The sequence below is a fragment of the Cynara cardunculus genome, unplaced genomic scaffold, assembly GCF_001531365.2.
Source record: "Cynara cardunculus var. scolymus isolate 2C unplaced genomic scaffold, CcrdV1 Un_Scaffold_2896, whole genome shotgun sequence".
Taxonomy (NCBI): Eukaryota; Viridiplantae; Streptophyta; class Magnoliopsida; order Asterales; family Asteraceae; genus Cynara; species Cynara cardunculus.
The window spans coordinates 40,589-57,627 of NW_020201265.1; the positions used below are offsets into that span (position 1 = coordinate 40,589).

At 34.1% G+C, this 17,039-nt stretch overlaps 2 protein-coding genes across 2 annotated transcripts; both read right to left on the reverse strand.

The window, feature by feature from the left end:
- Positions 1-867: 867 nt before the first annotated feature.
- On the reverse strand, positions 868-1,518 carry LOC112503351 (defensin-like protein 1). Its single transcript, XM_025107408.1, has 2 exons — positions 1,452-1,518; positions 868-1,138 (listed from the first exon to the last, which is right to left on the reverse strand). Exons 1-2 carry the CDS (start codon positions 1,510-1,512, stop codon positions 978-980), a joined length of 222 nt encoding a protein of 73 aa, XP_024963176.1. The 5' UTR covers positions 1,513-1,518; the 3' UTR covers positions 868-977.
- An 8,296-nt stretch (positions 1,519-9,814) lies between these two features.
- Positions 9,815-16,555, reverse strand: LOC112503352 (mitochondrial fission 1 protein A-like). Its single transcript, XM_025107409.1, has 5 exons — positions 16,332-16,555; positions 11,938-12,076; positions 11,461-11,582; positions 10,173-10,236; positions 9,815-10,036 (listed from the first exon to the last, which is right to left on the reverse strand). Exons 1-5 carry the CDS (start codon positions 16,422-16,424, stop codon positions 9,951-9,953), a joined length of 504 nt encoding a protein of 167 aa, XP_024963177.1. The 5' UTR covers positions 16,425-16,555; the 3' UTR covers positions 9,815-9,950.
- Positions 16,556-17,039: the final 484 nt, after the last annotated feature.

A 17,039-nucleotide genomic window follows, 5' to 3' on the forward strand; every position in this document is an offset into this window, starting at 1 on the left:
TCTCGTCTGCATTGGCAAGTTTCGTATTTCTTATAGAAAAATACAATATTTTAAAATCACTTAAAAAAATAATTAATAATCATCGATGGAATCCCGTCGGTGTACAGATTGTTGTCAATAATCCGTCGGTAAAAAATACATCGAAAATATGTTGATGATAAGATCCCTAAGTAAGCCATCAATTAATACCACCATTGTTGATCCATCGATATAGCTGTTGGTGATCCAGCGGTGATCATAACCATGGTGATAATTGTCGGTGATACCCAAGAAGGAGGCATGATTAAGAATCGAGGGAGGAGTTACAGATCCAGAAATTTTTCAAACAGTGGTACAGTTTGATTATTAGAAAAAATATAAGAAAATTTGTTCAAAAATTAACACCATTTGAATATAAAAAATAAATGTATAGAGGTGGCAATACAAGCAGGATGTCCAAAAGGTGGAGACATCATCTCCTCCCCGCTTGCTAGTGGTCTCACTCTATGAATGCTTTTAACATTTTGTCTTTGGCAACACATTATTTTAACCTCATTAAGGGCCGTTTACCAAAATATTTAAGCGGTAAGTGTTTATCATTAAGAGTCAACACTGTAATTTATTTTACCGGGTAAGATAGTAGTATATTAAAATGGTATCGTATGCAACAATTTACCCGGTAAGCGTTTATCCGGGTAAGAGTCGTTACCCTCACTTACCAAGTAAAACTCTTCATCTTTATCATTGTTTTTATCGGGTAAGATTTTTAACTCTTATCATGTTCATCAGGTAAGAAAAATTATCCGGTTAGTAGTTACCGCGGCCCCTAAGTTGCCATACCAAATGCTTAATTATGAAGCAAAAAGCAAAAAGAAAAAGGGAGTGAGAATAAAACACATTAAGTAACCGGATACAGTACATACATACCATTAATTAGTCTACCTAATTATACACAGAAGGAAAAGCACATAAACCTAAAGACATGCATGATGATTTAATTAACAAAGCCTGGTGCAGAAACACCGACGGCGGAACCCTCTGCAGATGCCGCCGGAGAAACCCTCGTTCCGGCAGACCAGAGCGCAGTTATGGTTGTGGAAACAAGCTCCATGGTACTTGTGGCTCTGAGACTGGCACATTCGTGCTTCTGCTCCCAACTCTGCAGCATTCCATTGATAAACCACAAATTAATTAATATTATAACTTCTAATTAACAACTATATATATATATATATATAGAGAGAGAGAGAGAGGGACATTGATTCATACGACAACAATGACCTAATAAAAGAATACATGCAACCTCACGTCGCACTCTCACCCTTTGTGTTCGACGTTAAATTGTATGATTTTGTACGTGATTTAACCGTTTTTGTATTCGTTAATTTAATTACTGTTTTAATTTGAACCTCAAACTATAATGATGATGATAAGATACTAAATATGTATAATGATGATGATACGATACTAACGAGAGGAAGTGAAGAGGAGAAGCAGCGTGAAGAGGAGCATTGCGATGGTCTTGGTTGCCATATGTGGAGCCATGGTTACTTGTGGAATTGCGAATGAGTATGTATATATATATAAAGAGAGAGAGAGAGAGAGAGAGAGAGAGAGAGAGATGGGAGTGAGGTGGGGTAGATAACGGTGGCGTGGGTGACGGAGGTGACTACAGTTCACCACTTGTCAGCTTTAAATTTGATGGCATGAAGTCACGTGGGAGTGGGAGTGGCATCCATCCAAACTTGTTTGTCTTTTTTCATTTCTACGGTTTCTTTGTGAATTGTTATTCTATCTTATTTTAATCGAATCATTATATTATAAAATATAACTTAAAGTAAATATTTGATGTTCACATAAATAAATATATATACAGAAAGAGTGTTGTATTTAAATGTTAATCTAAATTATTATATTAACTTTATTAATTAATTATAATACATCTTAATATTAGGTTCATAGATATATACATATATATATATATAGAAAGAGAAAAAATTTGTTTCAAATGTGCACTCAAATTATTGTTTTAACTTTGTTAATCATTTACAACCAATCATAATACATCTTAGTATTAGGTTCATGTATTTATCTTAGAATTTAATGACAAGGGTACATATGTAAATTTTTTATGTAACTCTATATCATTAATTGGGAGTTACAAAATCATAAAATCTCATAATTTGTGTTAACTTATATTAATCTTGTTTTCTTTTAATATTGATTTTCTATCTCTAATGTTTATGAATTTGTGATTGGTGGAGGAAACCCGGTAGTAAAGTTTTTAGTATCGTTCAAATTGACATATACGAAAGATGATGAACATGTGTGACCACATGAACACAAATTCACATATGAGAATACTCGTACAACAACCATATAAACACAACTCTACATATATGAATCATTATGTCAATTACGAACACAAATTGACATATATGAACACTTGTGACAATTACGAAAACAGATTGACCTATATGTACAGTTGGAATAAATATGAACACATATTGACACAAATGAACATACAAAATATGATGAACTTGTGTGACATATGAACACAAATTCACATATATAAACATTTGTACAACCATATGAACACAACTCGACATATATGAACCCTTGTGTCAATTACGAACAGAAATTGACATATATGAACCCTTGTGTCAATTACGAACAAAAATTGACATATATGAACTCTTGTGTCAATTGCGAACAAAAATTGACATACATGAACCCTTGTGTCAATTACGAATACAGATTAACATATATGTACAGTTGGTATGAATATGAACACATATTGACACAAATGAACATACGAAATATGATGAACATGTGTGACCATATGAATACAAATTCACATATATATGTATATGAATATTCGTACAACCATATGAACACAACTCGACATATATGAATCATTGAGTCAGTTACGAACACAAATTGACATATATGAACCCTTGTATCAAATACAAACACAGATTAACATATATATATGCACACTTGTGTCGTTTATGACTTTTTTCCATATACACTCATGTTCACACATGAACAATTCCCATAAATATCGAATACTTGTTCACATATGAACCATTAACAAAAAAAATTGTAGAAGAATCTAGTGTTGGGGATCTTGTTGTTGGTTTTGATTCGATGACGAGATTAATTCTCGGATAGTTACATTGCTATTAATGGGCAGTTACAAAACATCTCATTATCATTAATGGAATGTTACAAAACATCTCATTGTCATTATTGAACATCAAAAACCTTTTCCCAAAAAACCCTTTGTAAATATAGTTTACTTATGTTACCTTGTCTATGTGTGCAATTAATTACACTTTATGTCATGAATGATCTTAGCCACAAATTTCAAAGATCAATGGCCAAGATTGGTTAACAAACACAATAAACTTGGTTGACATTTGAACCAGCCCCTATATATATATATATATATATATATATAGAGAGAGAGAGAGAGAGAGAGAGAGAGATGAATGATCATATGAAAACCGCCCTCATTTGTGTAAACCGTGCAAACCACCTCCATCTGTCGATTTCATTGTTTAATCTTATGAAATTTTTTCATGAAATTGTTTAATCTTGTGAAATTGTTTCATATAATATTTTTTTTAACTGTTTCATGTATTTCTCTAACATTAATGAAACTGTTTCATGTATTTCTCTAAAATTAAAATAATGAAGATGATAATATCTATGATTAACACCCTCCATAATAAAAATGATTAATCAACCTCTCATAATTACAAAAAAATGAACAAAATGAAAAATTATGATTGGTTGAATGCGGTTTGCACGGTTTGTACAAATTGAGTGGTTTGCATTTGATCGCTCCCATATATATATATATATATATATATACTAGGTTTGATCCCGTGTATTATACAGTGTAATTTGAAAAAATTAAATCATGTCAGAAACTTATCTTACAAATATGAATCACCATCAAAAGTACGATAATACTTCAGACTTGTACTCTTGAAATAACTCTGAAGTATATAACTCTGAAAAATAGCTCTAAAAATGACTTTTCAGACTTGAATTTAGTGAACCTATATCAATAATTAGTTAAAATGAAGTTAACCCTAGAGTAAAATGAAAGTTAGAAATGAAACTATATAAGTAAATTGAATTTAAACTTAGAAGTAAATTTAGAATGACTCTTCAGACTTGTACTCTTGAAATAACTCTAAAATATAACTCTAAATAATGACTTCAGACTTGTATTCTTGAAATAACTCTGAAGTAAAACTCTTCAGACTCAGAGCTCTGTATGTGTAAGGGATCTACATGGTGCTATGTATGGTGCTCTGTCTGGAAAAAAGAATTCAGAGTTCGAGTGAGCTAACTTTGAAGAACGACTCTTTATACTTGTACTCTATAAATAACTCTGAATAATGACTCTTTAGACTTGTACTCATGAAATAACTCTGAAGTATAAAATCAATCCCACTAAATCAGAGTTCAGACTTCTAAGTTTGGAAAAAAAAAAAAAAAAAGACTTCAGAGTTCAGGTGAGCTAAGTCTGAAAAAGAAGACTTCAGAATTTGGATGAGCTAACTCTGAAGACTCTTCAGACTTGTAGAACACTTCAGAGTTCAGACTTCTAAGTCTGAAAAAGAAGACTTCAGACTTCTTTTTCTAAGTCTAAAAAAACGACCTCAGAGTTCAGACTTCTAAGTCTGAAAAAGAAGACTTCAGACTTCAGACTCTAGAGTTCGGGTGAGCTAAGTGTGAAAAACCATACTTCAAAGTTTGGTGAGCTAACTCTTTAGAATGACTCTTCAGACTTGTACTCTTCAGAATTGTAGAAGACTTCAGAGTTCACAATTCTAAGTCTGAAGAAGAAGACTTCAGACTTCTTTTTCTAAGTCTAAAAAAATGACTATAGAGTTCAGACTCCAGAGTTCGGGTGAGCTATGTCTGAAAAAGCAGACTTCAAAGCTCGGGTGAGCTAACTCTTTAGAATGACTCTTCAGACTTGTACTCTTGAAATAACTCTGAAATATAACTCTGAAGAATGACTTCACACTTGCACTCTTGAAATAATTCTAAAGTAAAACTTTGAAAAATGATTTCAGACTTGTATTATTGAAATAACTCTGAAGTATGACTCTTAAGAATAACTCTGAAGAATGACTTTTCAGACTTTAATTCATAAATGAAATTATATCAATAATTAGTTAAAATAAAGTTAACCTTAGAATAAAATTGAATTTAGAAATGAAACTATATCAATAAATTGAATTTAAACTTAGAAGAGCGTTGTGTTAAATCTGAAGACGAAGTCTGAAGACCTTGAGTTCAGAATTATTCAAATACCCAATATCTTTAAAAAAATACCTTATGGTAAAGTTTGCATCATACAGAGCAAGACCAACCAAAGCTCCTATGGTCCTTAAGGACCAGAGCCCCTGTGGACTCACCAACCAAAAGCAAGGCCAACCAAAGGCCCTCTGGTCGACCAGATCCTCTAGTTCGTCTATCTAGAGCCCCCTGGGTCAAAAAAATGTTAAATACTAAAAGAATTTGAGTTCCATTTACAACGAGAGACCATCTGGTTAAACATGAAAATCAACCAGATCCCCTTTGGTTCCTTTATGATGGATTGAAATATTTTTCCAAGGTTCTAATAAACAACTAGAAGCAAAGCCATCCAGAAGCTAGACCACCCATACGGACTCTGGCTTACAAGACTAAGTGTAAGTCTTAAAAGACTTATTTTCAAAGTCTAGATAAGTTTATTACAAGACTTGTACTCTTGACATTACTCTTAAGTAAAACTCTTCAGACTTTAGAGCTATGTATAGAGAAGCAAGATGTAGAGGCTCTGCATGGTGCTCCGTCTAGAAAAGAAGACTACAGAGTTCGAGTGAGCTAACTCTGAAGAATGACTCTTCAGACTTGTCTCTGGAAATAACGCAAAAGTATAAAATCAATCCCATTAAATTAGAGTTCAGACTTTTAAGTCTGAAAAAAAGACTTCTGAGATTAGACTTCAGAGTTCGGGTGAGCTAAATCAAAAAAGAAGATTTCAGAATTCGGGTGAGCTAACTCTGAAAAATGACTCTTCAGACTTGTACTCTTCAGAATTGTAGAAGACTTCAGAGTTCAGACTTCTTTTCTAAGTTTTAAAAAAAATACTTCAGGGTTCAGACTTCTAAGTCTGAAAAAAGAAGACTTCAGAGTTCAGATTCTAGAGTTCGGGCGAGCTATGTCTGAAAAAGCAAACTTCAGTGTTCGGGTGAGCTAACTCTGAAGAATGACTTCAGACTTGTTCTTTTGAAATAACTCTAAGTAGAACTTTTCAGTAAATTGAATTTAGAAGAAAATGAAGTTAACCCTAGAATAAAATTGAATTCAGAAATGAAAAGTAAACACCATTTTTTTCGGAATCAATTATCACACGAATTAATTAACCCAAAAATAAATTGAATAAGAGGACACATGTCAATCAAATGAGTATAATTGAACTGTTAATGTAAATTGTGTCTAGATACATTCAAATGAGTCTAATTAAACCACTAATATAAATTGTGTCTAGATACGTGTTTAGGCCGGAAAAACAAGATAACAGACTTACTAGAAGATAACATGTGCCTAAGTTACTTATTTATTATATGTATATATAGGGGCCCATTCAAGGGAGAACTAAGTAGTTTGTGATAACAGTGAGATTCAATCTCAACCACAAATCAATAGATAAACTAGAAAATTTATAATTTTTGGAAATTTTGAATTAAAATTTTAATGCAAGGATATTTTAGGTATTTTAAAACTTTCCTCTCTTCTCTCTCCGTCCCCCGTCCTCCGGTGACACCACTGTGATACCTAAAACTATTGGCTCTGTTAAACAAAAGACACAGTGTGATACCCAAGCACATATAAGATGCATTGTGATACCACTGTGTTACATCTTTGATCAACCACACAGAAGAACTCAATGTGATACCCAAGCACATATAAGATGCATTGTGATACCATTGATTTCAATACCACTGTGATACCTAAAGTAGTCTTGACTAGAGGTCTGTTGGCCGGAATTCTAACATCGAATGGCACGAAATCATATCCAAATGAATATTTAGGTCGCTGGAGAAAGAGACCAGATGGGGGATCGATGTTAGTGATTTGGCTCCGGCGAAAAGTGGAATTAGGATATGATGAGAGATAACCAGGGTTTGGAGACAAATTTGAACAGATGAAATGAGATCGCCGGTAATCGAAGTAAGATTTCAATCAAAAGGTTGTCGTAGGAAAGGACTGCATATGCAGATGAAGGGAGTCCCTTGTTTTCGGTATCTTGATCTGCTTTTTGGATGCTCTGCCACAACCTATCACCATATCCAACCTCAAAGGAAGTTCAGACGAATCTCTGGCAATCGTTTCCAAGGAAAAGGCACAAACCAGGAGATCAAAACCCTACTTCGTTCGACATTTTCTTTAGTACTCCCTTTGTCCTAGTCCTAATAAAGAGTAAATTACAAATTTTGCAGCGAAACGATAGAGGGATTGGTAAAGAGAGAAAGAGAGAATTTATGACTGGTTACCAAATGAGTTGTCAATTTTTTTTTACCAAATTACCCTTTATGATTATTTAAAATATACTAATAATTATCTTAAATGATTGGTTTATATTGGACCTCACGGTTACCACAAACTATTTAGTTCTCATTTGATTAGGCCCCTATATATATATATATATATATATATATATATATACTAGGTTCGAACCCGTGTATTACACGGGGTATTTTAAATGAGCAAAATGGGTTGAAACTTTTTCTCAGGTCTAAAAGAAAACTTTGAACATTAACTCTGAAGCACAAGAATTCAGAGTTCTATTGGCTGAAAAATAACTCTGGACTTAACTTTGAATAAGAAAAATTCAGAGTTGTCTTCTAAGTCTAGAAAGTATCTATAAGCATAATTCTGAATCACAAGAATTCTGACTTCTTATAATTCAGAAACGTAACTCTGAACTTCAACTCTGAAGAGGAGTTCAAATCAAACTCAAGAACATACACATCGATTCAAAAAATTTGTTACACAAAAATGATGTAAATTGTAAGCCTAAATCAAAAACGAATACAAATAGCTTACGAAGTGTGGCCATTGATCCAGAACTTGACTCGTGCATCGATGCTTTATTTTGGATTATGAATCGTGATCTTACACAAGAAAATGAAGCATTGATGTTTGGGGATGAAGTGGAGGAGGTTTATTTCGGAGTTTTAGGTTTTTTTAGGCAAAAAGTCGTTGAGCAGATGGAGGAAGTACAGGTCCGGTGATGTTCATCGGAGAAAAAGAGGGAAACAGGTGGGTTGTATCGAGATATCCTCCTCAAGTCAACAAGCTCAGTCTCGAATTTGGGTTTGTACAGAGAACCATATCCAGCCCCTCATCTCTAATCATGTTGAATCTAGTGGCGGTTGATTTCACTCAGACCACCATCTCTGGTCACGCTTCTATGGTACTGTGAGGAGTGAAGGTAACAGCCTCCATCCCCGATCCAGTTCCTATCTTGGTTAAGGTCGACAGATCGAAGATGAAGAAGACATGATTAGGGTTTTACTTCATTTGAATTCCTACAAGTCTGAAAGACACTTCATAGTTAAATTCAGACTTGCAACTCGGAATTTCCCAGACTTTTTTGTTTGAAAAAGTCTATAGAGATCAGACTTATAAGTCTTGGGAATGGAAATCCAAACTTTTCGTACGAAATCAGTTATGTTTACATGGATGGATGTCAACCAAATAGGCTCTTTGAACCACTAATGTAAATTATGTCTGCATACATGTTTAGGCGGGAAATCCTTGTAACCGTCTCATCAAAAGATGAAACATGGCTCCCAAGTTACTTGTTTATTAGATATATATATATATATATATATATATATATATATATATATCAACCCATGCATGAATATACAAATATGCACATATTTACGTATCATTCTCTTGTATGTATATACACACATGATTAATTTTAACAATTAATCACATATTCACGTAACAACATAATCACATAATAGTTACCTCAGATGTATAACCAGAATCCGGTTATCACACATGGTTTATTTATGTCATAAAAATAAAAATATACATGTATTTATATAAATAAAAATATTTATAGATTTACATATTTATAGATTCAAATTTCATTTATAAAATACTGAAAATAAAGTTAGAAAAAACAAAAAGTTGAATAGCTTAACGATTAATGTGTTAATCGTAGATAAAAAGTAAATTAAAAAAAGTAAATGTGATAAAAAAAAACTTGCTTTTGGTTGTTATAATAATATATATAATAGATTATCTTCTACTTATTTTTAATCTATTTTTTAGTTTTAAAAATTGTGAAGTATTTAATGAGTAATTATGTAAACGATAGTTTTAAACAAACATCTTGTTCTTGTATTGACCAAAAAACACATACAATAATAATTATGATCAGTGAATTTATCAAATCTGATTTTTAATAAAGTAGGGTTAAGGATCTCTTCCATATTTGTCTACTTTATCGGTCAGGTTCCTTTCTTTAACCCGGTACATCCTTCTAATTGTTACATACAATAATAATAGGAACCTGCTCGAGACAATTCGAGCAGATCAGGAACCTGCTCGAATTGTAGACCATTCAAGATCTTCCTTTCTTTAACCCGCTACATCCTATTACACCGAGGTTAAGGACTTCATCACTTTGTTTCATAATATATACTTAACCAAAAAATGTGTAACCAAGGTGCAACTGGTTCTCAACACCCACTCCATTTTAACCGGTTCGTTAACCAATGGAGAGCCCCCACGTGGCAGCTTTTAGAAAGCAAAAAAGAAAACCAAACCTTGTAGACAACAGTTTTCAAAGTTTACAAGCAACATAAACATGTTTGTTTGGGAAATATTAGTTTTGTTATGCACAGTATGATATTACATGTATGGATGTATATCGGTCACTTCTTGCGAGACAGAGCCGCTGCAAGTCCACCAGCCACAAGACCAACAGCTGTGGCCGCGATGCCTATGCCAATTACTCCATCTGCATACACAATACAACAAACCATTAACTCCATTTTCCCGACCAAATATATCCCGCACGGAGGTGGGGTTTCCTGAAAAAGCGTAGACCCTCGGCTTGTGAAAGAAATGCACGAGTTACAAAGGTTTTGACTTGCCTTTCTTTATACGGTCTTCAATTGATTTCTTGAGAGTTATTGCCTGCCTCCATTCCGGTGCAATCTGTATAATTCGATTTTTTAGTGCATAGGAGAATTGATGCATTCAGTACATCGATTAATATGAGAAAACAAATGCAAACAGACCCAAAGCCGCCTTTATAGAGGATCATATAAGGAACACGACGGAACAAAAACTTATTCTCCCATGTTTGGCGCAACATTAGACTTGGACAGAACGAGACTGAATGGACAAAATGCACTTCTTTATCCCACCAAAAATAAGTGGAGCAAAAACTAATGAGATGGAACAAGATTGGTAAATTACTAAACTACACATGTAAAATAAAAAACCTACCAGAACTCTTTCACCCGCCTACCTCACTTTCATCTGTCCAATCCAGTCTAGCCCAGTTTATTCGGTCCAGTCTCATTTGTGTACCAAACACACCCTAAAGGGTGCATTTGGTATCCAGACTAAACAGGACTGAACAACTGTTTAGCATTTGGTAAAACAGAACTGGACGGGACAGAACAGATAAAATGACCAATTTAGCCCTAATGAGTTGTTAATATATTTTATATATCTTGATTATTTAATGTAATTTATTAAATTATAATAAGATAAATAATTTTTATGACAAAATATATCATTAGAAAGTTTTGTCAAAGACATAGAAAAAATTGGAAACTACACAAACTTTACTTTACAACACCAAAGAAAAAAGTTTATGTAGTTTCCAATTTTTATCTTATACCGTTTCTATATTATCTTTTATTAATATTTAATAGATTACATCAATTAATAAAGATATAGAAGCCATATATAAATAATATTGTGAGGACAGTACAATGGAAGTTTAAAATGCATAAAATGTAAAGAGGGAGGTGTATTTGATGTTTTAGAAGAGAATTAGGCTTTATTTTATATTCGTAGAATTGGCTTTGCAATAGGGTCGGAAAGGGGATTAGTTAGGAGAATAACCTTCTAACAGAATTTTTTAAATGCCCGACCTTCTTGATAGATTTAAGAACGTCTCTTCCTAAAACAAAAATGCCTAGAGAAAATGTTGAAGTTCATGCATTTAAAAAAACTGTAAAAAGGTTCTCCTAAATAAACCCTGGAAAAGGTCTAAGCAAAATTTTCCCATGTACTTTTTGCAAATAGGCTGCTATTTTAACTCAAATCCGTGACCTTCAGGAAGAAATGAGTGCTTAGTTTCTCAAATGAGCAAAAACAATAATTGATAGAAGTTCCATGAGGAGTTTAGAAAACAAAAGACCATACCTCCAAGCAGCGATCAACTAGGTGCCTGCTCCTTGAGTAGTCCGCACTTCTATAATACCCAACGGCAAGTAGATACATCTTTTCTCTCATTTGCAAGGGGCTACTTGTGCTAGGCAATGAAGCTGCCACAACCAAGTAGAAGTAAAAAGTGCTCTAATAAGCCAGGTGCATTTGAAGTTGAAGGAAATATAAAGTGATGACTTTGAACCATTTTAGTTTTTGATTTTACATTTAACAATCCAAACATCTCAAAAACTAGTTCATCACTCTAATCATCGGAGGGATATGGTCAGAGGTAGTATTAAGAAATAAATGATAGAATAAGAAAAGATGTTCTTCAGCTAAGCACAAAAGAACTGTGTTTTTGAACAGTCATAATTTCACTAAAACTGAAATATATACGTATTCAGACAGTATGGACCATCCAACTTCATACTCAGAACTGACAATTGAACATATTCATATTCATATGTTCACCTTCCAGCATAGCTATCCCACGTTGTACATCTTCAGATCGCTTTGAGTGAACAAGAGCCCATGATAAGCGCAGAAGGCACTCACTTTTGAGTTCATCAGTAGAGCCTTTCTCAGCTTCAGCAACCTCGCGCTCACAACCCTGTAACAGAATTGGAAATTGAATAATGTCACAAGAACACGAGGGGGATTTTTGAAGGAGCATAGTGAATGTGATGCTATGGCATAAGCTTTATGCCCTTTCAATTGTACAAGGACATCTGGACTTCAGCATGGGCTGGAAACACATAATAACGTTCTTTTGCTGATGCTATTACCTGTGTTTGCTACTGTATCAGCAAAACTACTGAACCAGACAACTTGAGGTGAAGGTAAAAGTAAAAGCATCGAACTTCAGGAGATTGTACTGATTATCATTCAATTGAAATACTCACTATTTACAGAGATTAAGCACCCAAACAAGCATTTGGTAGTACCAAATTACCAATACAACATAGATAAATCAAGAGATCCTGAGGGTACAAGTGAAAAGAAAAGGTTTCCATGTGATCTTTATAGAACTAGTATTTGCATCAACACACCATCTAATGACGTAGGGACGCAAATTCACTTATCAATCCACTTCATTTTTGCATAACTGTAATTTTCCAGGCTAATGTATGCACATCCTTAATTAAATCAAACTCTAATCTTGTGAACTGTTACCCATATGACGTGTTGCTTATTTGATCTGTAATAGACGAGTCTATAACACATTTTTCCACCTCTTATCGGACTCGTATAGTCGTATCAATAGGAACTCAATGCTGGATTGGTCGGTCACATCACTTATGCATGGCCTTTCACATCATCACAAGACTGGTTATAAACTTAACTGCTTTAGAGCTTGGTTTAAAAATGCACGCATTATGCGTTCTGATGCGCTGGACAGAACGCATCAAAGAGGCTGATGCGATGCGATTCCATGATGCGAACGCATCACCTACACATCACACGATGCGTGCATCACTTAGGCATCAGCTCATCATGTATGTTGCATTTTGGGCTCCCTTTTTTAGTGTTTACTTGGGCTTTTTAGTTGGGCTTTTTTTAGTTGGGCTTCTTAGTTATGTAAAATAGAACCTGGGGTTAGAGAACCCGTGTTGGGGTTTGATGATGCTGATCTTGGGGAGTATTAGTTGCTCACTTGGTTGGTCACTTGGTTGGTCATTTAGTTTAGGGATTAGGACTATTAGACATGTACTTGTGTAATTGTGTTCTTCATGGTAGTAGTTTGCGTGTTATGTACTTCTGTTATTCTGATTCACGAACTTTTTAAGATTTTAATGCCACTTTTTTAACTACTTTATGTTATAAATGAAGTATTTTGATAGGTACGTATTTTTAAGGTAGAAATTGATATGTAGAATTAATTTATAAATATTTTTTGAATACCGGGCGCATCACGTGCGTGATGCGAGCGCATCAGCATCACGCATCACGCATCGGCTTCCGGGACCCTTAACGCATCGGACCGCATCGCGCTTTTTAAAACCAAGCTTTAGAGTTCTAGATTTGATGAGAAGTTTAACCAGAACATAGCAGTGGTTACTCGTTATTTAACTAACACGAGATTTGAAAATTTTGTTAACAATATCTTGAAAACAATATACAAGTGCAAGACACTCTAGTCTTGATTGACTGGTGAAGGAATAAAAGACAATGCTTCACATGAAGAAGGGCTAGAATCACAAAAGGGTGCCAAGTCCAGTATAGCTGCAAGCATTTTATGATTGAAGAAGATTTGACTATGATAAATACAATACAGCCTGCAACAAACACTTGTGCAATAGGTTCTCGTAATGTTATCCTCTCTTAATTAATAGAGATATGATATTTAGACAATATCAATAACTCCTGCATCCCAGCATACTTGCAAGAGAAAGGAAGTTGACCTAAATTTCCTTTCGGGAGAGAATTTTATCAGGGGTTAAGAGTCCTTGTTATATTAGGCTTATAGAATATTTTTTGTTTGTCATCAGTGTATTTTGGCTCCAAGACTCTTTGTGTTCTGGCTCCTTATTAAGCTTTTGGATCCTAATTGTTACATGTTATCAGAGCTCTAGAGTATAACCCTGGAAGGTGCTTCCACAGTTAGCAGCATAGGGATGTTGTCTGCCATTATAGCTAGCGTCAGATTTCCATTTCATCTCATTGATCCCAGTAGATCTCCTTGGTTCTGGATCCCCACCACCTGCAGACCCCAGACTCCACTACAGAGACCTCCGGCAGCTTCTATAAAGCACAAGATCAGTTTTGTGAATTATGAAGGTCTATGAATCGTTCTGCAATTTTCAGGAAGTCCACAGGCTCACGCAAAAATGTGAAACTCTAGACCAGATTGCAGAGATAATGTATTCCAAGGACAATTCCGAAATCCTAGTTCAAGGATAGTTGCACAAATTTTAGAAGCTCAAGGAACAGTAATGGGACAAGATTTAATACAATGTAGTTCAGCTATCCATCAGTTTATTTCAGTTCAGTACATTTGTGTTAATTGCTACTCTCTTCAGCCAACTGTTCTTCATCCAACACTTCAGCCTATTTGTTGCCACGACATTATGTGGAAACCTACAGTGTCGGTGGCTGGATAGAGTGATTACACTCTCTGGTTATGTTGTCATTGATGTGGGCAGGGTCCCTGTGAGTAATTATGTATTCATCCAGTCTATTTCTCATTTCTTTATCTAGAACCGCACAGGAGAGAGAACAAGAATTGAAGGGGATCATTACTTGTGACCATCATTCCAAACAAAGCACATAATATCCCCACCTGTCACCTGTGCCGCCACCATGTGTTATGGCTCTTCCAAGCCCATGCATTACGGCCATCCCAGTCGGTCAAAATCTTCTTTCACAATGGCATTCTCAAGGGTTTTATATGAACAACCTTTTAAATCATCTAATTTTGCATGGAGAATTCTTTTGAAGGGAGAATAAGCGAGTCGGTAAGAAGGAGCTACTCTGTCAGGAGTTATCTGGTTAAGAGGAGTCATCCAGACTGTATTATGGCCAACTGTTGCTGGAAACGTTGTTTGCTGTTTTAAGTTTCCCCGAGTTTTATCTGATGAAATTCTTGACTTTGCGTTTGTCAAATTGAGAATGAATGATATCTATCCTCCAACTTCAAGAGAACTGTTAATACATAAATCATATTTGATTCAGCAATCCTGGTTATATTAGGCTTCAAAGTACTTCTCTTCTAGCGGTTATTTTGATTTAGAGAAAGCTTTTTGAATCCAATAGAGAAAGCTTTGAATCTTAATTGGAACCAACATATTATTGTTCCATTCTATAAGATATGCATTTTCACTTTATAAATATTAAATAGGTTACTTTATAAATTTGTGGTTTCAAAATCCTGATCATTGCTTTGCCAAAGGCATAAAGCTTGATGCAAAACTCTATATGAAGGTCTTTAAGTTTAGAGTAGTTTGTGGGGTCAATTTTGAAGTTAAAAACCTAACTTGAGTTTCCAAAATCAAAAGTTGACCTCCTGTATGGATGGAGGTCTTTCCTTTTATGTATGTTTTCATCAATTATCAAGTATTTATCCTTCAAAYTTTTAAACAACTGCTTTCTCGCCCTAAATTTAAATTATTGGGGTTTAAGCAATTGAAAAGCCACTTGTTTCTATTGAAGGTATCACTCAAGCAGAATGTTTATTTTTACTTTAGGAATTCAGTAACCCTATGCAAATCCTACCATCCGGTAAGTATGACTCATCATAATGTCTAAAGCTCAAAAATTTATCTATTCATTTTGGTCTTCAAGCTTTTGTGTTAATTGATCACTTGTAAAAGTCCTCCTGATAACTATCATACAGATATCTATCATACAGAAAACAGTAAGCAATTATAGCAAGCTTCATAGCATATAAATTAACATAGAACTCATCTAGCATCTCACTTAACCATTCCGCACGGAGACCGACTTCATCAAATACATTTCTGATCAATACCTCAAATTCTAACATTTAGACAACGAATTTAAAATCTTACATACTTCACTTGATGAAGAATTCCAAAGATCGAAAGGTAGAAGACACAATTCTAATTCGACTACGACCTAAACCTAGAACCATGTATTTCAACATCTTCGTTCCATTCCCACAGTTTTGAAAGAAACAAAAAGAGAACAACTCAAAATAATACCAAAAACAAAATTATGCTACATAACAGCAAAGAACAAGAAAGCAAACCGCTAGAGAACACTTCTTATTGTGCTAAAATCATCGACATACAAGAATTTAATGATAAGTTCGAAGTTCAAGTCTTAAGAAAACTCGGTTTTCCAGATCATGAATCACAAACTTAAAAGAACTTTGAATTAATAGGAATGAACCAGATACTACTTACAACAACAATGTCCGAGTCGCACCAAGGAATAGAATCGCCGCCGGTGAAAAACGTGCCTACCGACTCAAAGAACTTCCCGATCTTGGCATCCATGGATTTGTTTGCAGGTACGACGTGATGTGATGATCCTGAGAAGAAATAGCCCAAGGCAAGCAGGGATTCTACAAGTCTTTGCAGGTGCTTGTTTTGTGAACACGGAATTTATAATTTTCCAATAAATTTTTTGAGTTTCGATGCTCAAAGTAACCATCTAACAAAAATATGCTCGCATTCTTTTGTTCGAAACATGATGTCACTTAAATAATTAGGGGTGTTTGGGATTTTCAATAAAAATAATTTATTGATTTATTTTGATATGATATTGATAATAAACATTTTTTTTTGTGTTGGATAAATAATTTATATCGATGCTAAATTGATAATAAAAAGTTTTTGAAGATGTTAAAATTTTCTAACTTATAGTAAGTTAATAAAGACTTCTGTAAAAAATTATAAGTTGTTTCAAATAAACAATCACAAACACCCCTTTAGAAGAAATTTAATTTTGAAGTCTCAATTTTGGTTTAAGAGTAAAACATAAACGTATTTGCATAAAACAATTAGATACATTCTGATTTTTTAATGTTTCATTTAATATAATATATATATATATATAGTTTTGAGAAAAAAAATTGTGTTTTTATATTTAAATAAGATATAAATTTGAAG